At 39.9% G+C, this 25,439-nt stretch overlaps 1 protein-coding gene across 1 annotated transcript in view; it reads left to right on the top strand.

The window, feature by feature from the left end:
* The window catches only part of CAT (catalase), a gene marked incomplete at its 5' end in the record, with an annotated part of 43,589 nt that extends 21,321 nt beyond the window's left edge, over positions 1 to 22,268 (top strand). The window contains 8 exons of the mRNA XM_079709199.1: positions 2,776 to 2,901; positions 8,241 to 8,432; positions 8,895 to 9,047; positions 11,783 to 11,921; positions 14,658 to 14,788; positions 19,629 to 19,736; positions 21,245 to 21,328; positions 21,643 to 22,268. Of these exons, the coding sequence (XP_079565325.1) occupies positions 2,776 to 2,901; positions 8,241 to 8,432; positions 8,895 to 9,047; positions 11,783 to 11,921; positions 14,658 to 14,788; positions 19,629 to 19,736; positions 21,245 to 21,328; positions 21,643 to 21,708 (999 nt within the window). The 3' untranslated portion in view covers positions 21,709 to 22,268. The remainder of the gene's footprint in view (positions 1 to 2,775; positions 2,902 to 8,240; positions 8,433 to 8,894; positions 9,048 to 11,782; positions 11,922 to 14,657; positions 14,789 to 19,628; positions 19,737 to 21,244; positions 21,329 to 21,642) is intronic.
* Between the last annotated feature and the right edge of the window lie 3,171 nt (positions 22,269 to 25,439).

Below are 25,439 nucleotides of genomic sequence, written 5' to 3'. Positions count from 1 at the left end.
CTATCCTTCTCAAACTCTTCCAAAATATAGCAGAGGGAGGAACACTCCCAAACTCATTCTACGAGGCCACCATCACCTTGATACCAAAACCAGACAAGGATGTCACAAAGAAAGAAAACTACAGGCCAATATCACTGATGAACATAGATGCAAAAATCCTCAACAAAATACTAGCAAACAGAATCCAACAGCACATTAAAAGGATCATACACCATGATCAAGTGGGGTTTATTCCAGGAATGCAAGGATTCTTCAATATACGCAAATCAATCAACGTGATACACCATATTAACAAATTGAAGGAGAAAAACCATATGATAATCTCAATAGATGCAGAGAAAGCTTTCGACAAAATTCAACACCCATTTATGATAAAAACCCTGCAGAAAGTAGGCATAGAGGGAACTTTCCTCAACATAATAAAGGCCATATATGACAAACCCACAGCCAGCATCGTCCTCAATGGTGAAAAACTGAAACCATTTCCACTAAGATCAGGAACAAGACAAGGTTGCCCACTCTCACCACTCTTATTCAACATAGTTTTGGAAGTTTTAGCCACAGCAATCAGAGAAGAAAAGGAAATAAAAGGAATCCAAATTGGAAAAGAAGAAGTAAAGCTGTCACTGTTTGCAGATGACATGATACTATACATAGAGAACCCTAAAGATGCTACCAGAAAACTACTAGAGCTAATCAATGAATTTGGTAAAGTTGCAGGATACAAAATTAATGCACAGAAATCTCTGGCATTCCTATATACAAATGATGAAAAATCTGAAAGTGAAGTCAAGGAAACACTCCCATTTACCATTGCAACAAAAAGAATAAAATATCTAGGAATAAACCTACCTAAGGAGACAAAAGACCTGTATGCAGAAAATTATAAGACACTGATGAAAGAAATGAAAGATGATAGAAATAGATGGAGAGATGTACCATGTTCTTGGATTGGAAGAATCAACATTGTGAAAATGACTCTACTACCCGAAGCAATCTACAGATTCAATGCAATCCCTATCAAACTACCACTGGCATTTTTCACAGAACTAGAACAAAAAATTTCACAATTTGTATGGAAACACAAAAGACCCCGAATAGCCAAAGCAATCTTGAGAACGAAAAATGGAGCTGGAGGAATCAGGCTCCCTGACTTCAGACTATACTACAAAGCTACAGTAATCAAGACAGTATGGTACTGGCACAAAAACAGAAAGATAGATCAATGGAACAGGATAGAAAGCCCAGAGATAAACCCACGCACATATGGTCACCTTATATTTGATAAAGGAGGCAGGAATGTACAGTGGAGAAAGGACAGCCTCTTCAATAAGTGGTGTTGGGAAAACTGGACAGGGACATGTAAAAGTATGAGATTCGATCACTCCCTAACACCATACACAAAAATAAGCTCAAAATGGATTAAACACCTAAATGTAAGGCCAGACACTATCAAACTCTTAGAGGAAAACATAGGCAGAACACTCTATGACATAAATCACAGCAAGATCCTTTTTGACCCACCTCCTAGAGAAATGGAAATAAAGACAAAAATAAACACATGGGACCTAATGAAACTTAAAAGCTTTTGCACAGCAAAGGAAACCATAAACAAGACTAAAAGACAACCCTCAGAATGGGAGAAAATATTTGCAAATGAAGCAACTGACAAAGGATTAATCTCCAAAATTTATAAGCAGCTCATGCAGCTCAATAACAAAAAAATAAACAACCCAATCCAAAAATGGGCAGAAGACCTAAGTAGACATTTCTCCACAGAAGATATACAGACTGCCAACAAACACATGAAAGGATGCTCAACATCTTTACTCATTAGAGAAATGCAAATCAAAAGTACAATGAGATATCATCTCACACCAGTCAGAATGGCCATCATCAAAAAATCTAGAAACAATAAATGCTGGAGAGGGTGTGGAAAAAAGGGAACCCTCTTGCACTGCTGGTGGGAATGTGAATTGGTACAGCCACTATGGAGAACGGTATGGAGGTTCCTTAAAAAACTACAAATAGAACTACCATATGACCCAGCAATCCCACTACTGGGCATATACCCTGAGAAAACCATAATTCAAAAAGAGACATGTACCAAAATGTTTATAGCAGCCCTATTTACAATAGCCCGGAGATGGAAACAACCTAAGTGTCCATCATCGGATGAATGGGTAAAGAAGATGTGGCACATATATACAATGGAATATTACTCAGCCATAAAAAGAAATGAAATTGAACTATTTGTAATGAGGTGGATGGACCTAGAGTCTGTCATACAGAGTGAAGTAAGTCAGAAAGAGAAAGACAAATACTGTATGCTGACACATATGTATGGAATTTAAGAAAAAAAAATATCATGAAGAACATAGGGGTAAGACAGGAATAAAGACACAGACCTACTAGAGAATGGACTTGAGGATATGGGGAGGGGGAAGGGTAAGCTGTGACAAAGTGAAAGAGCGGCATGGACATATATACACTACCAAACGTAAGGTAGATAGCTAGTGGGAATCAGCCGCATAGCACAGGGAGATCAGCTCGGTGCTTTGTGACCGCCTGTTGGGGTGGGAGGGAGACGCAAAAGGGAGGGGATATGGGAACATATGTATATGTATAACTGATTAAATTTGTTATAAAGCAAAAAATAAAAAATTTAAAAAAAAAAACAAAAAAAAACCCCCAAAAAACAAAAAAAACAAAAAAAAATATAAGATGTTTTGATTTAAAGTGAAAAGTTTTACACTTTACTTTTCTGTTCCTTAGGTTTCCTTCCTGTTCAGTGATCGAGGGATCCCAGATGGACACAGGCATATGAATGGATATGGATCGCATACTTTCAAACTGGTTGATGCGAATGGAAAGGCTGTTTACTGCAAATTCCATTATAAGGTACATGTTGCCTTTGGGCAGTGTGGTGGAAGGCTCCCACCACCCACGTATCCTTACTTCTTCTGAGGATTGGGCAAGAATCAAGGCCTCCCCCACGTTAGCTGTACCTCTGCCCTCAAGGATGACAAGTATTGATCTGGTTGAGTAGGACCATGACTCTTTTGTTGACCACAGCTTGAGTGAGTAGACTCACGCTGCCCAATTAGAAGAACTATGTGTAGTCTCTCTTTGGTCTCTTCATGTTGCTGGGGGGTAATAGCACACTACTATCAGCAATCAAGCTTTCTTCTTCTGGACCCTGGGAGCTCTGCCATAAATATTTGGGAAAATGCTCATTTTGTGCTTGCTCTCTGGTTTAATATTTCTGGTGCCGGCAGGTGCACATTGATATTATTTTCTCTCTGGAGAAGGAAGATCTAAGGTTTTAGATCTAAGGTAAAGAGATAGGGCTTCCCTGGTGGCGCAGTGGTTAAGAATCTGCCTGCCAATGCAGGGGACATGGGTTCGAGCCCTGGCCCAGGAAGATCCCACATGCCGCAGAGCAACTAAGCCCGTGTGCCACCACTACTGAGCCTGAGCTCTAGATCCCACAAGCCACAACTTCTGAGCCCACGGGCCACAACTACTGAAGCCTGTGCGCCTAGAGCCCATGCTCCGCAACAAGAGAAGCCATGACAATGAGAAGCCCGCGTGCTCCAACGAAGAGTAGCCCCCGCTCACTGCAACTAGAGAGAGCCCGCGCACAGCAACGAAGACCCAACGCAGCCAAAAATAAATAAATTTATTAAAAAAAAAAAAAAAAAGGAGATAATACAGGTCTCCAAGCTAGGTAAAAGGAAATTCCTACCTGGTTTAGCCTAGAGTTCTTTGTTGGAGTTTAGAGTCAAGTGTTAGCAAACAGTAAAGTGTTATATTGCTTTGCCTTTCCTAGCCCTGAGTACATTGTTCTGAGCATATATAGTTTTGGGGTCCAGGAGGGGATTAAGAGAGAATTGGGGCATTTCTATCTGTAATACCAATCTCACTCTCATTTTCAACATCTGATGCTGTCTTTCCAAAAACATTTCTCCTAACTTTTTAATTCATCATCCATTTTTTAATAGAACTTTATTTCTTTATATAATTTTTTTTCTAATTTATTTTATTTTTGGCTGTGTTGGGTCTTCATTGCTGCACATGCTTTCTCTAGTTGCGGCAAGCGGGGGCTACTCTTCCTTGCGGTGCGTGGGCTTCTCATTGCAGTGGCTTCTCTTGTTGCGGAGCATGGGCTCTAGGCACACGGGCTTCAGTAGTTGTGGCTTGCAGGTTCTAGAGCACAGGCTCAGTAGTTGTGGCACACAACTTAGTTGCTCCGTGGCACGTGGGATCTTCCCAGACCAGGGATCTAACCCGTGTCCCCTGCATTGGCAGGCAGATTCTTAACCACTGCACCACCAGGGCAAGTCCCATCCATCCACTTTTAAGGATTTATTGAGGATATATTATGAACAAGGCACAAAGAAAAATCAGTTACAAATGTCAGAAAACAAAAATTCTGTTTTTTTCTTTCATAATTGAGATTTTGTTGGTTGTTTTGAGGATCAGTATACAGACATTTCAATTTGTACACAGTTCTTAACATATGTACAAAAAAATCTACAAAAATCATGTAGTTGTGATTCTTTTCTAAACAAAATCACAACTACACAGAGTCACTTATTTCAGTGACTTTCCAGCTTAAAATTTGGAGGCAAATTTTCCTTAACGGAATATCAAGTACCAATATCTTCCAGCGTTGATATGCTGTTACATCGTAAGTCCCACTAATTCACAATTTAATATCATATATACACTATGTACTCGAATTTTCAATTGTTTGTAGCATGTTAATGAAGTTACTAGGAAAACTGGACTACCATGACGAAAGATGTTGCAGAGTGCATAAAATTCTGATCAGGAGAGCCAAGATCAAGGAGTGGTTTGCTTTAGGAAACAATTCTACCAAAAACAACATGGGAAGAGACGTAATTTAAAGTGTTCAAGTCATTAAATGCACAACTGACTCCAAATTGCTATTTGGTATGCTTTGTATTATAGGATATAAAAGCTGTCCCCATTTATGGAATATTAAGGTGACACCCGAGACAATCAAAGTCTCCCATATTCAATATCCCACTATTTTCTGGTTGTACCAAAAAATAAACAACCAGCAAATGATTTCACCTCTTAAAAAAAAGCATTTACACTTAAAAAATGGGATGAGGTGGGATTTCCTCCTTCTTAAAACTGTTTCTAAAGCTACTAAAAAACTTGGATTTACAAAATAGTTGATAAAAATATTCCTCTGGATTGTACAAGAAGGGAGACAGGGACCACTGATGGGACCGGGTGTGTGATATTAATCAGTCTTGGCTTCTTTCTCTCCTGCTTCATCAGAGGCTGGGCTCTCCTCGTTTTTAGTTTCTCCATTTTCTGCAGGTAAATCATCTTTAGTCTCTTGGTTAGCCACTTTGGCCTGTTTTCCCTTTGCTCCCCTTTTGCCTTTTTTATTTTTTTAATTTATTTTTTATTTTTATTTATTTATTTATTTTTGCGGTATGCAGGCCTCTCACTGTTGTGGCCTCTCCCGTTGCAGAGCACAGGCTCCGGATGCGCAGGCTTAGCAGCCATGGCTCACGGGCCCAGCCGCTCCGCGGCATGTGGGATCCTCCCAGACCGGGGCACAAACCCGTGTCCCCTGCATCGGCAGGCAGACTCTCAACCACTGTGCCACCAGGGAAGCCCTCTTCTGCCCTGTTTTAATTGTTATCTGAACAACTTATGTGGGTATATCAAACAGGAAAACTGTCACCCGTCTTTTTACTTATGACTTGGATCTATAATCTTTGGCAAGGAACAGTTGCAGGAAACAGTTGACCCATTGGCTTGTAATTGCCAAAAGGAGCAGCATAGTGTCACTTAGAGCAGAACTAAATGATTGTATCTCAGACAGCTAGCATGTTGTGGCTTTGTAGTTAAAACAATCTGAACTCAAATCTTCCCTCTTCTAGATAACTGTGACTTGGTATTTTATTAAAAGTTCTCTGGGGGGCTTCCCTCGTGGTGCAGTGGTTGAGAGTCTGCCAGCCCATGCAGGGGACACGGGTTCAAGCCCTGGTCTGGGAGGATCCCACATGCCACGGAGCAACTGGGCCCGTGAGCCACAACTACTGAGCCTGCGCATCTGGAGCCTGTGCTCCGCAACAAGAGAAGCCGCGATAGTGAGAGGCCCGCGCACTGCGATGAAGAGTGGCCCCTGCTCGCTGCAACTAGAGAAAGCCCTCACACAGAAACGAAGACCCAATACAGCCAAAAATAAATAAATAAATTTATTTTTTAAAAAAAGAGTTCTCTGAGCTCCAGTTCTGTCACAGTAAAATTGGCTAATAGTCCCAGCTGTCAGTGGTCCTGGAAAGATTGGATTGCTTATGGGTCTGTTCAGCAGAGGGCTCTGAGGTAGCATGAGATCTACATAGATTCATCAATCTGGATTATTCTGACCTAAGATTATTCTTTTCTAAACCCAGGGGATTCAGTTAAAATCAGAAAGGTATTGAAATATTATTGCACAGTTTACCGTATTAGCTGGGTGATCTGCAGATGGTGACTTCCATTTTCTAATCCTGAAGATCTAATAGTAAGAAGAGTTTAAACCTTCCCACTGGCTAGAAAGAGTTGGGATTTCTGTGGTAGAAATAGATCAGCCTTCCAGAGTTGACTTGCTAAAGAAATATTTCCATAGTGCCTGACTTGTTGGGGATCTTTCAGAATAAGACACCGGTGGGAACTCTATTGAAGAGCGGGATGGGATGATAATAGGAGCACTTGTGAAAGTGACTTAAGTTCTTTGGGTCTTAATGGCTTGTTTAGAAAGTCAGAATACTAATTTTGGTAGCTCATACTCAGAGAATTGCTTTAGAGCGGCTGTACTGAAGTTCTTTTCAGCTCTACAAACTGTGATTCTGTGATTTCTTAAAAAAAAGAAAAAAGGAAGACAGTTGGGGTGGAGGGATACTAGCTCAGCACAATCTCAGTAACTGACTTGAGCTATTATAAAACAGGGAATTTAAAAAATTACTTCATGCAAAAAAAAGGGAAAGTCCTTTAATTTCATTAATCATTTACTTATTTTTAAAATATATTTTGGACTTCCCTGGTGGCGCAGTGGTTAAGAATCTGCCTGCCAGTGCAGGGGACACGGGTTCGATCCCTGGTCCAGGAAGATCCCACATGCCGCAGAGCAACTAAGCCCGTGCGCCACAACTACTGAGCCCACGTGCCACAGCTACAGAAGCCCGCAAGCCCTAGAGCCTGTGAGCCACAACTACTGAGCCCGCATGCTACAACTACTGAAGCCCGGGCACCTAAAGCCTATGCTCCGCAACAAGAGAAGCCACCGCAACGAGAAGCCTGCGCACCGCAACAAAGAGTAGCTCCCGCTCGACGCAACTAGAGAAAGCCTGCATGCAGGAACAAAGACCCAACACAGACAAAAAAAAAAAAAAAAAAAATTATATTTTAATTTTTTTTTCTGATCTGAAAATAGCATGAGTATAAAAATTCAAATAATAGCCACTCTGGAAAACAGTTTTGAAATTCCTCAAGAATTTAAACATAGAATTACCATATGACCCAACAATTCCATTTTAAGATATGTCCTCAAAGAAATCCACTGAATTGGACACTTTAAAATGGTTAAAAGATAAATTTTGTTATGTATATTTTATAGCAAAAATTGTTTTAGCTTGTCTGAAGACAGTAATATAGCATTCTCTATGAGTGAAAAATTGAAAATAAACTGTGTCAACAATTTTAAAAATTCAAATAATATAGAATACATAAAGGGAAAGAAAGACGAATTTTAAATATAAAATGTGTAGACAGATTCCCTGGACATTGAGAAGAATCAGGATAATCAAGTAGAATTTCTTTTTTTTTTTTTTTAATTTGCAGTACGCAGGCCTCTCACTGTTGTAGCCTCTCCCGTTGCGGAGCACAGGCTCCGGACGTGCAGGCTCAGCGGCCATGGCTCACGGGCCCAGCCGCTCTGCAGCATGTGGGATCTTCCCGGACCGGGGCACAAACCCATGTCCCCTGCATCGGCAGGCGGACTCACAACCACTGTGCCACCAGGGAAGCCCCAAGTAGAATTTCTTACTGATAAATTCATACTTGTATCAGATTTGAACAGTAGGATTACTGTTAGAAGGAAAATCCAGTCTTTGGTTAGTGTTACTCATAATCCTTCAATGAATTATTGATTAAAATTTGATAACTTTGCTAATAAGTTTCAGTTTGAGCTTCTTTCTTTCATTCTGTAGACTGACCAGGGCATCAAAAACCTTTCTGTTGAAGATGCAGCAAGACTTTCCCATGAAGATCCTGACTATGGCCTCCGGGATCTTTTTAATGCCATTGCCACAGGCAACTACCCCTCCTGGACTTTTTACATCCAGGTCATGACATTTAAACAGGCAGAAACTTTCCCATTTAATCCATTTGATATTACCAAGGTGAGTCAGTTAACAACTAAACTGTTTTCTTTTTTAAGTGTCTTTGCAACTAATTAAAAAAAATTGTGGTCAAGCATTCGTAAGTTGTATACAAAACACAGTGGTACCACTTAAGGGTTTCCTAGCCTGTGCATGAGGGCTCACCAGCATTTCCCTTCCAGTTCCTGTTTGATGAGTTTACTAAGTTCATCTGGGTGGCCTGATATATTGTTATTAGCAGGGAACAAATTTTGATGAGCTGATGTACTTTTGCCCAGGGAAAGACTCAGTGTTTACTGTTTACTGTTGTGAAAGTTTTAACCAGTGCACTCACCTTAAGTTCTTATCATTTTGTTGGATTTAAAAATGTTATTTTCACTTATCGTCATTGGCTTCATTGTATTTGAAAGCTGATATTTTTATGGGTACTTTAATTTCCTTCTGTTGGTTGTCTGGTAATTGTGAATATGCCATTATTTTTAGGTTTGGCCTCACAATGACTACCCTCTTATCCCAGTTGGTAAACTGGTCTTAAACCGGAATCCAGTTAATTACTTTGCTGAGGTTGAACAGTTGGCTTTTGACCCAAGCAACATGCCACCTGGCATTGAGCCCAGCCCTGACAAAATGCTTCAGGTAAACCTGGTGGATTGAGAGGTTCTGAGGCAGGAGTGTGTGCGCGTGCAGAGTGTAATTTGGCATGACCTTTATATGAAGAATTAACTAGAACATCACTTAAACTTTTGTCTGGGTCCTTAGTTCCTGTGGGACTGACTGAAACATCCTTAAATGAGCATTACAGTGTAAAAGAAATTTCATTGTAGGCCCCTCAATATGGTAAGACTTTGACATTTAGGCTCTTAATTTAAAAGAAGTTATAGTAGAAATACCTTAGGTATTTGTGGGGTAAAATATTCTTTTTCAATCTGTAATCAGTGGGATGGAGGACTATCACTAATTGATTATAACACTTGGTCAGCATAACTTTATTCATTTCCTCTTCTATGGTGATGCTTGAATTTTGCCACATGTAGAAAGAGACCCAGAGATGATTTTTACAAACTCAATTTATGTTTCCATTGATTAAAGGCAGTGGGTTAATTTAACCATTTGTTTTGGTAATGTTCCTAGGCATTCAGTATTTTTTCACCACTCACCAGTATGCTTTTTCAGGAGTATAAAGAGAGAAAAACTCTTACTTGGATCAGAAATTAATAGGAAAATAACTGGCTTAATAATTATTGAGTAAATCAATCTTTCATGTTCTTGGACTGACCATGACACAAAGTTTAAAGTTTATACCCTAGATCAGACCACAGTGACTGACAACTGTTTCTTATGTAAGTGTCTGATTCCAGTTCAGGTGTCACTCTCCATGGAGGCAAGCTAAGTTTCCTTTGTTTTTTAAATAATAACTTTTTGCTTTGACATTGGGAACATTTGAACCTTTTATAGAAAGTAAGTTTATCTTAGTTTTTAGTTTACTATAAATTGAATACCTATCTATTGATAAGACTGTCCTGGCTGCTAAAATAGGAGGCTATACAGTAGGGAAGGACTGTTGTACTTATTTAGCCATTTGGTGACCGGTGAGGAATTGTCCAAGATTTTTTGAGTAGGTATGTAATAGAATCTGCATGGGACCTTGGGAGGAGTCTTTTGTCCGGAATACGTAGGATGTCATTGGAGGAGGGATTGGAAGTGGAGAGCCGGTTTGGAGGGCTTGGAAATTACCCTGATGAGAACTAATGCATGTTCAGGTGGTAGTAGTTGTACAGTAACGAACAGTGTTCTCAGTTGCCTTTCAACAAGGTCAGATATTAACTTTTAAAACTTTGGGATCCAAAGTATAAGCCAGACCATGGTGAGAAGCAGGCAGTAGTATAACGCAAGTCACAGAGACGGTCCCCTAAGTACCTGGTGATGCAGATGCAGCCGTTCTTCATTCCCACACTCTGCAGTTTACTGGGAGAGGAGAAGTTGGCCTGACTGATTGAGTGGGAGAGCTTTGCTCTGCTTTCTCACCCCAGCCCAGCAAGGAGCTTGGGCACAGGGCCTTGGGTAAGGCCTCCATTCAAGTTGGGGTCAGGGTATGGCCATTTCGAAGCCTTAGCTTTGAAGGTCTCCACCTGCAGGTGGGGTAGTGATGCCTTATAAACCTAAGGTGACACAAGACCAGAATTACATGATGAGGCTATATCCAGGAGCTGCTCTTGGCTCAACTGTGTCTTCTGTCCTGTTGGTAAAGTTAGAGCACAAGTTAGTCTGTTTTGGGTAAAAGGAGGCAACCAGCTTCCAAAGTGTAGGTGGTCTTGGGCACGGCTGCATGACCAGTCATCTGAATGTTACCTTAGGGGATATCTGAAATGATTATGGGAGGCAGCGTCGCTCAGCCCAGAGCAAGTTATCGACAGAATGGCGAGACTGGATTGAGCACGTTGGCCTCAGTGATTTGGTACAAAATAATCACATCAGTTGTCCTGTTCAACTTGGTTTGTATTTTGGCCCATAGAATTAGGGACATAAGAATATTCATTCGGATTCAAGGCCAATAATGAAGGCAATGAAATAAAACTACTACTACTTTCTCTGCTTATGTAGTAGAGCTTTGACTAATGGGAATATTTAAATAATTGTATACTAAGATTGACGCGGAGTTAATCATAAAGCTTTTTGTTTCAACACTAACTGAAAGAAATTACAAAACCTCCTGCCTTGGTAAATATGTGTGAGGCAAAACCTCCTGCCTTGGTAAATATGTAATTTAATCTTTGATTGAGGACCTGTGGCAATGTAGGGCCATCGTTTTGCACTGTGGCTTTCTTTGTGTAGTATTTTGTTTATGCCTAGGAAGTCTCAGAGCTCAAAGTGTATCTGACATAAACCAGAATGCAACATGGGAGGTGCTTTTTTGGAATAATTTCCCGTATGGTTAGTTTTGTAGAAATCTTCTTTTTGTTAAGAGCAAATGGTTGACCCCTCCCCTAGAGTGAGAGAGTGGGGAGGAGTGGAATTAGTTCATGATTCCAGTTAGTTGGGTTTTAGCAAACTTATTTCACAATGTAATGTGTCCTTGGGAATAGGAAATAATTCAAGTCTGAGCACTAACTTGTTACTTGAGGAAAAAAGGAGTTATGACCTAGAACAGATGTGAAGATTTGTGGCTGTTTGGCCCCAAGGGGTGGAAGAGCACGGGCCGTTCAGTTAGGGAGAACTCATTTCATGAGAGAGAAGAGACTTTGCTCTTTACTGGGGGGACAGGCAGGGCTTTGTGATGCTTTGTGCTTGAAACTTTACAGTGAAGTTCACGGGCCACTCCTCTTTCGTATGTTACTGCACACCGTCCAAGTCTGTTTCATTTGTAACTGCAGGGCCGCCTTTTTGCCTACCCCGACACTCACCGCCACCGCCTGGGACCCAACTATCTTCAGATACCTGTGAACTGTCCCTTCCGAGCTCGAGTGGCCAGCTACCAACGTGACGGCCCCATGTGCGTGCTGGACAATCAGGGTAGGCCTGGGACCTTGGCTCACCCCGCGGGTGTGGAGGGCACTGCTGGGCAGGGCGCAGGAGGCCCCGCCAGCCCAGGGGTCGTCAGGCTGCCCCAGGCACCTGCTGCTCTGTGGAGGCCCCACAGCTACTCCTGCGAACCTCCTATTTGTTGCCCAGCAATGAAGGTTTAAACTGCCTGAGGATTCTCCATACTTTCATCTATTTTATATGTTTTATGGAGAGTTCCCTCCTCAGATTTTACTTGCTGTCCATCTGACTATGAAAGGCAGGGAGAAAGGCTTTTCTACACTGGCTGTTGTAGGGTATCATCCAACTTAGGGAGCAGGTTTTAAAGACTCTTCACAAAGTGGACGATTCCTGAAATCACTCTTTTTGTTTTGTTTTGTTTTTTGGGGTTTTTTTTTGCGGTACACGGGCTTCTCACTATTGTGGCCTCTCCCGTTGCGGAGCACAGGCTCCGGACGCGCAGGCTCAGTGGCCATGGCTCACGGGCCCAGCCGCTCCGCGGCATGTGGGATCTTCCTGGACTGGGGCACAAACCCATGTCACCTGCATCGGCAGGCGGACTCTCAACCACTGCGCCACCAGGGAAGCCCCCTGAAATCACTCTTAAGCCACCAGGACTTAGCCTCTTGGAAATGCAAAAGCCAAGAGTTGCCATACACATGCTATACTACGTGTGTCTGAAGGACACATGATCCCTTCAGAAATTTTACTGATGATTTATATTTATAGCCATAGATGTCTATATTCAAGCAAAGTTTATTTTTCTATGCTAAAAATAATACATGTACCTTAAAGGAAATTTGGAAAATATAAGGGAAAGAAGAGAAAAAAGAAGAAAAACCCATATATAGTCACAATATACTAAGGCCAGAACTGTTGCATTTTGCTGTATTTCTTTCCAGTCTTTTCTGTGAATACTTGTTATACATTTAAGATTAGTTTGTATATATAGTTTTGTGCCTTGCATTTTGTTACTATTATCATTAAGCCTTTCCCAAGTATTTAACAAGTTTACATGCTCACTGAATGATTGTATTGTGTTGTTGCCATATTTCTGCTCTTTGAGGTTTACAAAGGTATGGAGTGTGTTATTGCCCAAAGTTACTGATACTTCTGTGTCTGTCTTCTGCGTTTTTATTCTAAAGTGATTTTTTTTCATTAATCTCCTTCAGTCCTTTCATTATTGAGACTGGCTGTATCAGAGCAGTTCATATATATTTTGGAACGTCATTAATAAGAAAATGCTTTGTGTTTACCATTCTTGTTTACTATTATAGTGGCATATGTATAAAAAAAACTACTTTGACACACCTTTTGCCTAATTTTAAAAGTAGACCATTTGGGCTATGCCCTTGTAGTTTGATGAAAGAGCTTAATTGTTCCCAGTAGTCAATGACTTGAAGACAGCTGTGACTTTGAGTAAAGGTAGAGATAATTTGGAAATCAAATTTTAGAATTACTCAATTGGCATATTTCAAAGAGCTAATTCTTAGTGCAGAAAACCACTGTGATGGCTCGTTATTGGAGCACTTTGCTTTTCGCATGGACGTGGCTGAGCTGGAACGAATTTCTTAGGTGGATAACTGGGCTCCATGGTAGTAGGGTGCCCCCTCTCTTCCTACATGCATTTGGCTCCTTCGTCAATGTGATGTACTGGCATCTCCTGCTTATCCACCTAGAATAATCTGTTCTGGCAGTGAGCTGGGTAAAATTCTAATCCCGACTGGTTTGTTCAAACCACTTACTGTGCTTCCAGGCCATCCTTTCTGTTAGGCAGCACGTACTCAGATAATGTAAGCTTCTGCTAACATCAGCCGAAGCAGAGTATAGTTGGGAAGATGAACATGCCAAAAGGAAAAAAAAGCCTCATAACTTATTCCAGAAATCTTAATAAATGTTTTGGTTGCATTTCTCATTATTTTTCCTAAGTCCAGATGAATGAGTGCTGACATACTAGAAATATCAAATTTTAGAAAAATATGTTAAAAATGTATCTGTAGAGAGAAGTGAAAGTGAAACTAGAACTGAATAAAGTCTTGGTCAATAGGAAGGATAGATATCCCGAGAATCTTAAAACACCATTAAGAAATACATAGTGAAGTAGAATCCTGTGATAGGAGTGTAGTATGCGCTGGAATGGAGAGGACAAAAATCCCAGATCCTGGATCCACCACTGACCATCCATCACCCTGCGGCACTCAGTGAACAGAACATCTCAGGGCTCCGTTCATCTGTCTGGCGATTGAAGGAGCAGAGCTGGAGCAGAGCTAGAACTTGGAGTCGCTCCCAAGAATTCTGTGATTCTGTTTTTGAACTGAGCCCAAGCCCCAAAGAAACCCTCCAATCTGAAATATGTCTTTAAGTCTCTTCTTCTATGGGGGCCAAACCAAGCTCATATAAATATATTCGTACCGGAAGGCATCAGGAGATCGTAGAGATGAGGCCGTCTGAAGTGTTCAAAGGGAATTTGAAATCTCTTCATTAAGACGCAGAGTGGGACAGCCACGCAAGCGTTTGGCGGATGGCATATTCTCTAACAATCCAAGTACTGCCTGTAGCTAAATATGGGGTGTTAAAAATCATACGTGCATGGCCTGTATATGTGTGTGTATACACGTATGTATAAATATAATTGTCACTTGAATTTATTTCTTATTTTGTTGACTGTTTGTAGACTTCCTTCATTTTTCATCTCCCCAAGTGAATCTGTGTGGTTTTCTGTTAAAGGTGGAGCTCCAAATTATTACCCCAACAGCTTTGGTGCTCCGGAGCAGCAGTCTTCTGCCCTGGAACATCAGACCCACTGTTCTGGGGATGTGCAGCGCTTCAACAGTGCCAACGATGATAACGTCACTCAGGTAATGGATCCTTTGTCTGCTGTGTGAGTTGCTTGGTTATTCTCCTTGTCAGTGTCTGCATATATTCCCCCTTTTAAAGTGTCTAATATGTCTTAAATTGAATTCAGGGCAACATCTCTATTCATAAATCAGCACATGTATTAAATGGAGTTGAAGAGTTGTGTTACTATGCCCTTTTAGTACAAGGTATGGAGACTCATTTCAGTTCCTCCAAATTTTATTGACGGGATGTAAGTGGGAGCCATTAGGGAAGCAGTGATCTCATGGAAATCTAAGAAATGGGCAAGTAAAGCTTAAGTACAGCTGAATCTAAGAATCTGAGAAGGACAGTCCAGATTTAAGGGACTAGAACTGGATTCAAAATAGCACTAGGAGTCCCAGTAGCAAAGGTGTGGGTGTTTCCACTGTAGGGTACCCCATTCATGGCACTCGGCTACTCTCCATCTGTCTGCTGTTGCTCTCCAATACAATTACTTGTTCTTACCATGTCCTTCCCTATTTTTCTCCTCTTTGCCTTATAGCTTGTGTTTTAACATTGCTGTGGTTTTGCTATGACCATGGCCTAACTCTTCTTCTTTATGGCTTATTTCTCCATGTATTACTTTTTTTTTTTTTTGGTCCTTTTTTATTCCTTCTCTCAATACTTCTACAGTCAGATTCGGGAGAGAGGAAATTGGATTGAATAGACTAATGTTTTCACTATGGGTTGCATCATTGGCCTTTGGCCAGCCTCTAGTTAACTGACCGGGGTCAAGTGCCCACCCTCTTTCTAATCACCTATGGCTGCCTGGGGGCTGTTCTTTTAGTAGATGCCATGGAAGAGGCCCTTTGACTCTGAAGAGCAGCCACCTCATTAATGTGCCCAGTGCAACTTATACCACACGTAAGAAAAGGATAAAGTTAAAAAGTATAGTTGTCTTAGATCTCTGCTTGGGTAGTTGGTGTTAAACAATATTTAAATTAGAATGGGACCTATTCTAGATTTTCAGTTTGTAAATGTGTGTTCCCAGTAAAATATACTTAAATACATAATTTAATTCGCTGCGAAGATACCATTATTTGAAAGGCACTTATGTGTATACATGTATATAAAAAAGAAATTACTTTATTGTACCTTATAAACCATATTTAGATGAAATTAAGTGTCTCCTGAAAGCCTTTTATAGTAACTGCCTTACTCTTGGTGATGTAGGTTACCAAGTATCAATATATTACAATACAATTCCTGCTTCTCATAAAATTTTACCTACCTGAAGTATATTCCAGTGTTAAACTAGCTAATACAACCTCTGTAGAAATTAATTTAGATAATGAGGCTGTTGCTCACACATTAAAATTTACTATATGATCGTTCTTATTTTGAGAGATTTTCTTATCACTATATAGAACTCAAGTTTTTAAGCAGTCATGATACTGTTTATAGCTTCATAGCATAATCATGTAACTGTAAGAGTCACATGGAATATAAATAGGAAGATCCAGGTTTATACTCTTAAAAATGATCCACTTGGACTTATGCTTCTGGCTTATGACAGACAAGCTTGTATCAGACCTATCCTCTCATGGAGAACATTGGAAAGCTAGATAAAATACAAAAAGGCTGTGGAGAGCTATAAAAGCAGCAAGAATTTGAGGGGCCAAGATTTTGAAGAGAAAAGAAGTACAGAGATATAAGCTTGATATTTGTTCTTCTTTTCTTATGAGGCATTTATTACTTTGTAAGTATTGGCCAACATTCTGAGCAGAGTTTACAGTGTTTTCATGGGTCTGGAGGGAATAAAAATTGGAGTTCAGGGCCTGCTAAGGAAGAGGGCCTCTAGTTAACATCCCAGGCACTCAGTTGGATCCCTGAAGGGCCATCCTAGAAATAAGGACAAACCTGAAATCAACTTGCCTTTACAAAAAATGAGACTCAGTTTTATACCAGTTCAATCTCAGACTGGATTAAGGTGATCTCCCTCTATCCTATCTTCCAGAAGCAAACATAAGGCTTTGGAGGAAAATAGAGCCTCACATTATCTCTGTATTTTTTCATATGCAAATGCCCAGCATTCAGTAATAAATTATCAGGCATACCCAACTCATAAGACCTTATATCTGAAAAGCCAGAGGGGGATAAAAAAAAACAACTGGTAATAGAAACAAACCTACTGAAGATCCAGATAGTGGAATTGTCAGATATAGGTTTTAAAATAACTGCAAATAATATGTTCAGGAAAACGGAAAACAGTTGACAACATGAAGAATTTAATAAGAGAACTTGAATCTGTAAAAAAAGAATGGAGGGGACTTCCCTGGCAGTCCAGTGGTTAAGACTTTATGCCTCCACTCAGGGGGCACAGGTTGCATCCCTGGTTGGGGAACTAAGATCCTGCATGCTGTGCAATGCGGCCAATAAAATAAAATTAAATTAAATTAAAAAGAAAAAGAATTGAATAGACATACTGAACTAGAAAATGCAGCAACTAAAATTAAGCATTTAGTAAATGAGTTTAAAAGGAGATTAAACATGGCCAAAGAGAGGATTACTGAATTGGTGGATAGAGCAGTGTATGTTATCAAGACTCAGTCATGAAGAGAGAACAAAAGAACGTCTCTTCGTTATGAGAAACCAATTAGAGATTGAGAAGGCAAACCACAGAGTGGGAAAATATATTTGCAGTTCCTCTAACTAACAAACAACTCATATACAGTACATGTAAAGAACTCCTGCAGAGCAATAAGAAAATGACAGACAAATGAATAGAAAAATGGGCAAAAGGCTTGAACAGGCACTTCACAAAAGAAAATATTCAAATGACTGAAAAACACACAGAAAGTAGTTTATCTCACTAGTCATCGGGGATATGCAAAATAAAACTAAAAAGAGATACGACTACATACACACCAGAATGACTAGACTGAAAAAGACTGTGTACCAAGTATTGCGAGAATGAGAAACAACACTAACTCTTACCTGAGTGAAGATTGGTTCAGGTGTTTTGGAGAACTGTTTGTCAATATCCACTAAAGCTAAACATGTACATGTCTTTTGACCTAGTAAGTACACTCTTACATAGATTCTTAATAGAAATGTGTACATATGAGCAGCAGAAGACATGTACAACACTGTTTATTCATATTACCCAATGTTCATCAACAAAAGCTTGGATAAATAAACCGTAGTATATTCCCACAGTGTACAGCAATGAAAATTAAAGAAGTATTCCAACAAACATTACCATAGATGAACCTTAAAAACATGACACTGAGCAAAAGAACAAGAATATAGACTGTATGATTCCATTTGTGTACATTTGAAAGAGAAGTAGAAAAACGTTTATAATATTGGAAGTCAAAAAAATTTGCCCTTGGGGAAGCAGTTGGAGAAAGGGGATAATGACTGGCCGGGGGGGTATGGTAGGGGGATTTCTGGGGTGTGAGTGATGTTCTCTCTTGATCTGGGTGGTTGTGATACATTTGTGTCCCCTGAAAAATCACTGAACTTCACACTTATGTTTAGTACCCTTACTGTAGGCATGTTACACTTAAAAAGAAAAGAATCATTCTCTAACTTTGTATAGGCTAGTAAAAATGTCACTTTTCCTTTTAGAGGAATTTGGTCCTGCTCTTAAAGGTCTGTGGTAAAAGTGTTGGAGTGGGTAAAGCACCTAGAGCCTGTGCTCTGCAATGAGAGAAGCCACCACAATGAGAAGACCCCGTCTCATTTCTCTAGTTGCGGCGAGCGGGGGCCACTCTTCGCTGCGGTGCGCAGACTTCTCATTGCAGTGGCTTCTCTTGTTGCAGAGCACGGGCTCTAGGTGCACGGGCTTCAGTAGTTGTGGCTTGCGGGCTCTAGAGCGCAGGCTCAGTAGTTGTGGCGCACGGGCTTAGTTGCTCTGCAGCATGTGGGATCTTCCTGGACCAGGGCTTGAACCCCTGTCCCCTGCCTTGGCAGGCGGATTCTTAACCACTGTGCCACCAGGGAAGTCCCTTATATTTAGACTTTGCTCAGATTTTAAGAAATATTATTATATTCTGATATTTGATAACAGAAAAATTATGAATATTTGATATTTTATGAATTTGCTACTTTGGATAATTGGATATTTTTGGACTTTATAAACATTAGTAGAACAGTACATAGAGTAGTGCCTGGTGTGTTATAGGTACATGAGAAATAAGTATTTGCTCAATGAATGAATGAAAGAAATGTAGAATAGAATCATAGCCATAACTTAGAAATGGTTAGTTTCAGAAATGAGCAGAGGCTGTTAGGACTCATATACTTAATACTAAGCTCTTACTTTTTATTTTAACTTCTTGATAGTCATTTTAGAGGTTAAACCCAATAATTGAAGCAAAATGTCACTATTAACATCTGTCTTCTCCAAGAAATCTTGGCTTCTGAATAACTAAAGACCTAATTAATAAATTAGGGTGTTTTCCTCCTCTTTGGTCCTGAGTGAATTGAACAAAGGTTGTATCGCGTTAAGCTTACATTTAACGACAGTTTGCACATTCTGCACTTGTCAGTATTAAGGTGTGGTGGCATTTTTAATTGTAGGCAACGCTGCCTTCTATTTACAAGAGATTTATAAGTAGTGACTACAAAGGACATTATTAAAAAGAAGTTATGAGCTATTATCTTCCTGTTTTGCTTAAAATAAAATAAAAAGTGAGGAACTCAACACATGACAGTTTCAACTATAATTTTAAATTATTTTTAAATTCTAAAACCTTTTTTCATTCTTATACCAATGAGAAATCTTGCATCTTCATTTCAAAAGTGGTGTTTGGGTGAGTTTTGTTGGTGATAAAGTGGTTATTTGATTCCCTGCACTCTATTTTCAATGAGCAGGTGCGGGCTTTCTATTTGAATGTACTGAATGAGGAGCAGAGGAAACGCCTGTGTGAGAACATAGCGGGCCATCTGAAAGATGCACAACTTTTTATCCAGAAGAAAGCGGTGAGTGATACTTTGCAAGCCGAAGGGTGACACCTGCTGGCAGGAGAAGAGAGTGCAGCTGTGTGAGAAAACCCTTCCATGGAAGTGTCATTTCTATTTTACTTGAGCTAAGCAGACTTAAAAAAACTAGTATGAATCCCCAATCAACCTCTGATTCTTTTCTCTCTGTGTTTTACCTCCAGTGTATATGCCATATCCATTGATCCTTAGCTCTTTGTCCAGTGTATAATAATTTAGTTGAGTTTAGGGTGAATGGTCTCCTATGCTGTTCAATCTGACTGCAGCCAAGTTCTGTGTAAGAGAGTAATGTCCAATGTCAAAATGTGGGCCCTGACACAATTTTGCTTAGACTTTAGGTGATAAGAAACACAGATTACATTTTTGTGATTTGAAGTCAGCCTGACTACTTGATGTTATGATGTCTGACCCTCCTTCGGAAGCAACTAGAAACTTGCACGTTTTCTGGGGTCAGAACTGAGCTACTTCCAAAGACTCAGGCTGAACTTTTGAGCTGAGGCACCAGGGTATTTCTGATAGTAGCTCGTTGTGCTGTGTGCTCCGCTGTGCTCTCCTGGCCTGCCACAGGGGTTAGCCTCTTGTAAATTTAGGAACCCTGGCTATTTCTTTGTCTCTTGGTTGCTGCTTCTCTGTTCATAGGGGCAGCTGTCTGGGATGTGTTCTAAGGCCTGGAGATATGTACCAGCAGGCTGGGTGCTCTATCTGCAGGCAAGGTTCTATAACTGTGTTTCACCAGGGCGTGTATGAAAGATAACCCTTTAAGTCCCTGGGTGCTAGTAGTTCTTGCTGTCTGGGGCAGAGAGCCTGACAGTCGCTCTGTGAGATAGGTGGGGCGGGTATTTTCTCATCTCACTGATAAGAATGAATAAGACCGTTTGTAAGTAGAGAACTGGGCTTGAACCCTTGGCCTTCTCCTCTCACATATGCTGAAGCTGCAAGGCCCCCTGTGGGTTCTTGATGCTCCACCTCAGGATCAGCCCAAGGTCAGGAATTCCTGCTTGAAGTATGCTTAGTTGCCCAGCAGGGGCCAGTGTTTGTACATCTCACTTTAAATTCAGGCAGTGAGTGTCTGGGCCTGTTTCTTAATGCAAATCGCTGTAACTTTTTGTGTTCCTCCGAGGTCAGCTCTTTACCTGCTGTAAATGTAGCTCACCTCATAACGCGTTTTTCTCACGGTACTCTACGAGGTAGATTTAATCATCCCACTTATTTTTCTGGGGAGTGGATATGAACTGTATGAGGTAGATTTAGTTATCTCACTGATTTCATGAGGAGTGGGTACTGAAGCTCAGATGAGTGACTTAGGCAAGGTTGCTCAGCCAGTATATGTCCAGGACGCAAGCCTTCCTCCGTGTTGGTAAATGCTGTGTGGTTCTGCCTCCTGTGGAAGCGTCCGTCCTCCCCTCTGGAGTCGACCCTGTGAGGCAGACTCTGGGGACTGGTGTAGTGAGGGCTAGGCTAATGTTTACATTATTTTCACTTGGTTACAGGTTAAGAACTTTAGTGATGTCCATCCTGACTATGGGACCCGCATCCAGGCTCTTTTGGACAAATACAATGCTGAGAAACCTAAGGTGAGCCCAGAGCATCCTGGCTGTGGCAGAGGGGGTGTGTTGTGGATAGGCATAGTTGGGTTTCCTTTTATGATGTTTCTCCTCAGGGACAGCTATTCCGTTTCTTAAGCAGCTGTTCAGAATCTCATTTGAGATATAAGAACTCACCTGGAAAGCACATGCTCCTCGTTTTAGCCTTGGGCAGTATAAGACAGTCTAAGGTGAACAAATTCTGAATGCTTATTTTCATTTGAGCACAGATTAAAGCTAAAATAGATACTGAGTTGCTGCCCAAGTGAGTTAAGTAACCTGCTGGTCTTGGTCTTTCGAAACAGAGCGCAATTCACACCTATGTAAATCCCGGGTCTCACTTGGCTGCAAGGGAGAAAGCCAATCTGTGATGGTTGTCCGTCCGCCTATGAAGCAAAGCATAATGTTGACACACATGCCCACTCATCGCTGGATGGAAGATTCTCCTGCGCTAGACGTGCAAATGCAAGTTTATGTCTGTAAAATGATAATTGCAGGTTTCTATAGCAAATAATGTAATAATGGCTTTTAATGCTGTTTTCCTAGGGGTAAATGAATGTTAGAGCTTAACAATCATTTGAAAGAAACGTGTATTTGCTTTTGACAGCTGATTATTTACTTAAAATGACTAGAATGAAAGTTTCTAGCAGAAATATGATTGTATTTGATAAGAAAAAATCTTGGTGAAATTAATATGTTTACATATCATCTCATGGCCTGCTATATAAAAATATGGCTGTAATTATATAAGAAGAAAAGATAAAGATAATCCACTCAGAAATTTAAATTTTTCTAAGTTCTTTATAGGAAGCACAATTTGGTGTCTTTTGAAAATAACTTCAGTACCATCATGGCTTAATGTTTATTCCTGCTTGGAATTGATCAGATTTTTTACAACTTGGAATTACATTTATACTAATATAGTATTGATTTTGCAACAGGCTGATCTGTAATTGCTTATCCTTTTACAATAAAATAATCTGTAAATAAAAATAGAAGATGGTATTTGGTTTCTTTAGCCTACATATATAACTTGGAATGTCTCAAGACGCTGAATCTGAGTGTCATCTGTTATCAGATACTTACCCTTATAATTGAAAATATCATCCTCACAAGGGTAGTATGTTATTTGTTTAAAACAATAGCCTTTAGACATTGCCTCTGAGATACAGGGGACCAGAACTTTATTCTATTGGGAAAACAGCAAATTTCCCAGCTTTGAAAATTGCTTAGATCTCTTGTTCATTAGCTCACTTCTTTATCTAATTATGAGTTTTAATTAAAAAAAATTTTTTTCCTTTTTTTCTTCCCAGTTTTATTGATATATAATTGGCATACAGCACTGTATAAATTTGACTCACATACATCATGAAATGATTATCACAAAAAGTTTAGTTAATGGGAATGCCCTGGTGGTCCAGTGGTTAGGACCCAGTCCTCTCACTGCCAGGGGCCCACGTTCAATCCCTGGTTGGGGAGCTAAGATTCCGCAAGCTGCGTGTTGCGGCCAAAAAAAAAAAATAAGTTTAGTTAACATTAATCATCTCATATAGATACTGTATGACATTAAAGAACTAGAAAAAAATTTTTTTTCATGTGATGAGAACTCTTAGGATTTACTCTCTTAACAATTTTCATATGTAACACACAGTAGCATTAATGATATTTATTGTACATGACATCTCTAGTACTTATTTATCTTATAACTAGAAGTTTGTACCTTTTGACTGCCTTTCTCCAGTTCCCCTCTCCCCTACCCACACCTGATAGTAACCACAAATCTGATCTCTTTTTCTTTTTTTAAAAAAATTAATTAATTTATTTATTTTGGCTGCGTTGGGTCTTCGTTGCTGCATGCGGGCTTTCTCTAGTTGCGGCGAGTGGGGACTACTCTTCGTTGCTGTGTGCGGGCTCCTCATTGCCGTGGCTTCTCTTGTCGTGGAGCATGGGCTCTAGGCGCATGGGCTTCAGTAGTTGTGGCGCACGGGCTCAGTAGTTGTGGCTCACAGGCTCTAGAGCGCAGGCTTAGTAGCTGTGGCGCACGGGCTTAGGTGCTCCGCAGCATGTGGGATCTTTCCAGATCCCCTGCGTTGGCAGGTGGATTCTTATCCACTGTGCCACCAGGGAAGTCCCTGATCTCTTTTTCTTAGTTTGTTGATGAAGTATAAATAACCTGCAACACGATATTAGTTCCTGTTACACAACATAGTGGTTCAGTATTTCTGTACATTTAAAAATGATCACCACTATAAGTCTGGTTATGATATGTATAATACCATACAACAATATTACATAGTTATTGACAGTATTCCCCACACTGTACATTTCATACCTATGACTCATTTATTTTGCAACTGTAAGTTTGTACCTCTTAATCTCCCTCACCTATTTCTTTCCTCCCCCTACCACCCTCTCCTCTGGCAGCTTTGTTATGATTGTTCATTTTGGTTTTTAGATGCCACATGTAAATGAAATCATGCAGAATTTGTCTTTCTTTGTCTGACTTATTTCACTTAGCATAATACCCTCTAGGTCCATCTGTGCTGTTGCAGATGGCAAGATGTTATTCTTTTTTATGATTGAGTAATATTCCATTATTTATCACATCTTTTTATCCATTTGTCTGTGGATGGGCACTCAGGTTGTTTCCATATCTTGGCTATTGTAAATAATGCTGCAGTTAACATAGGGCTGTATATATCTTTTTGAATTAGTGTTTTTGTTTTCTTCAGATAAATACACACGAGGGGAATTGCTGGATCATATGGTAGTCTTTTAAAAAAGTTTTGAGGAATCTCCATACTGTTTTCCATAGTGGCTGCACCAATTTGCATTCCCACCAACTGCACGAAGGTTCCCTTTTCTCCACATCCTTGCCAACACTTGTTATTTGTTGTCTTTTTGACATTAGCCATGCTGATAAGTGTATCTCATTGTGGTTTGGATTTGAATTTCCCTGATAATTAGTGATGTTGAGCATTTTTTCATGTGCCTGATTGCCGTCTGTATGTCTTCTTTGGAAAAATGTCTATTCAGGTCCTCTGCTCATTTTTAAATCAAGTTGTTTGTTTTTTTGACGTTGAGCTATGTAAGTTCTTTGTATATTTTGGATATTAACTGCTTATCAGATAGATCATTTGCAAATATCTTCTCCCATGGAGTAGGGCCTCTTTGTTTTGTCGATAGTTTCCTTAGCTTTGCAAAAACTTTTTAGTTTGATGTAGTCTCATTTTATTTATTATTGTTTTTGTTTCCCTTGCCTGAGGAAACAGATCCAAAAAAATATTACCAAAACCAATATCAAAGAGCTTACTGCCTGTTTTCTTCTAGAAGTTTTATGCTTTTAGGTCTTACATTTAACTCTTTAATCCATTTTGAATTTATTTTTATGCATGGTGTGAGAGAGTAGTCCAGTTTGATTCTTTTGCATGTAGCTGTCCAATTTTCCCAACACCATTTATTGAAGAGGCTGTGTTTTCCCCATTGTATGTTCTTACCTCCTTTGTTGTATATTAACTACCTGGATAGGTGCGGGTTCATTTCTGGGCTTCTATTCTGTTCCATTGATCTATATGTCTGTTTTTTGTGACATACTGTTTTTATTACTGTAGCTTCATAATATAGTTTGAAATCAGGGACCATGGTGCTTCCAGCTTTGTTCTTTCTCAAGATTGTTTTGGCTATTTGGGGTCTTTAGTGTTTCCACACAAATTTTAGAATTATTTGTCCTAGTTCTGTGAGGAACGCCATTGGTATTTTGATAGGGATTCCATTGAATCTATAGATTACCTTGAGTAGTATGGTCATTTTAACAATATTAATTCTTCCAATCCATGAATATGGTATATCTTTCCACCTGTTTGTGTTATCTTCAGTTTCTTTCACCAGTGTCTTATAGTTTTCTAAGCACAGGCTTTTTGTCTCCTTAGTTATATTTATTCCTAGGTATTTTATTCTTTTTGATACAACTTAAATGGGATAGTTTTCTTAATTTCTCTTTCTGACAGTTTGTTGTTAGTGCATAGAAATGCGACAGATTTCTGAACATTAATTTTGTATCCTGCAATTTTACTGAATTCATTGTAGTTTTATGATTATGAAT

This window comes from Hyperoodon ampullatus (genome assembly GCF_949752795.1).
Source record: "Hyperoodon ampullatus genome assembly, chromosome: 7".
NCBI classification, from domain to species: domain Eukaryota; kingdom Metazoa; phylum Chordata; class Mammalia; order Artiodactyla; family Ziphiidae; genus Hyperoodon; species Hyperoodon ampullatus.
This window is presented reverse-complemented; position numbering and strand designations above follow the sequence as displayed.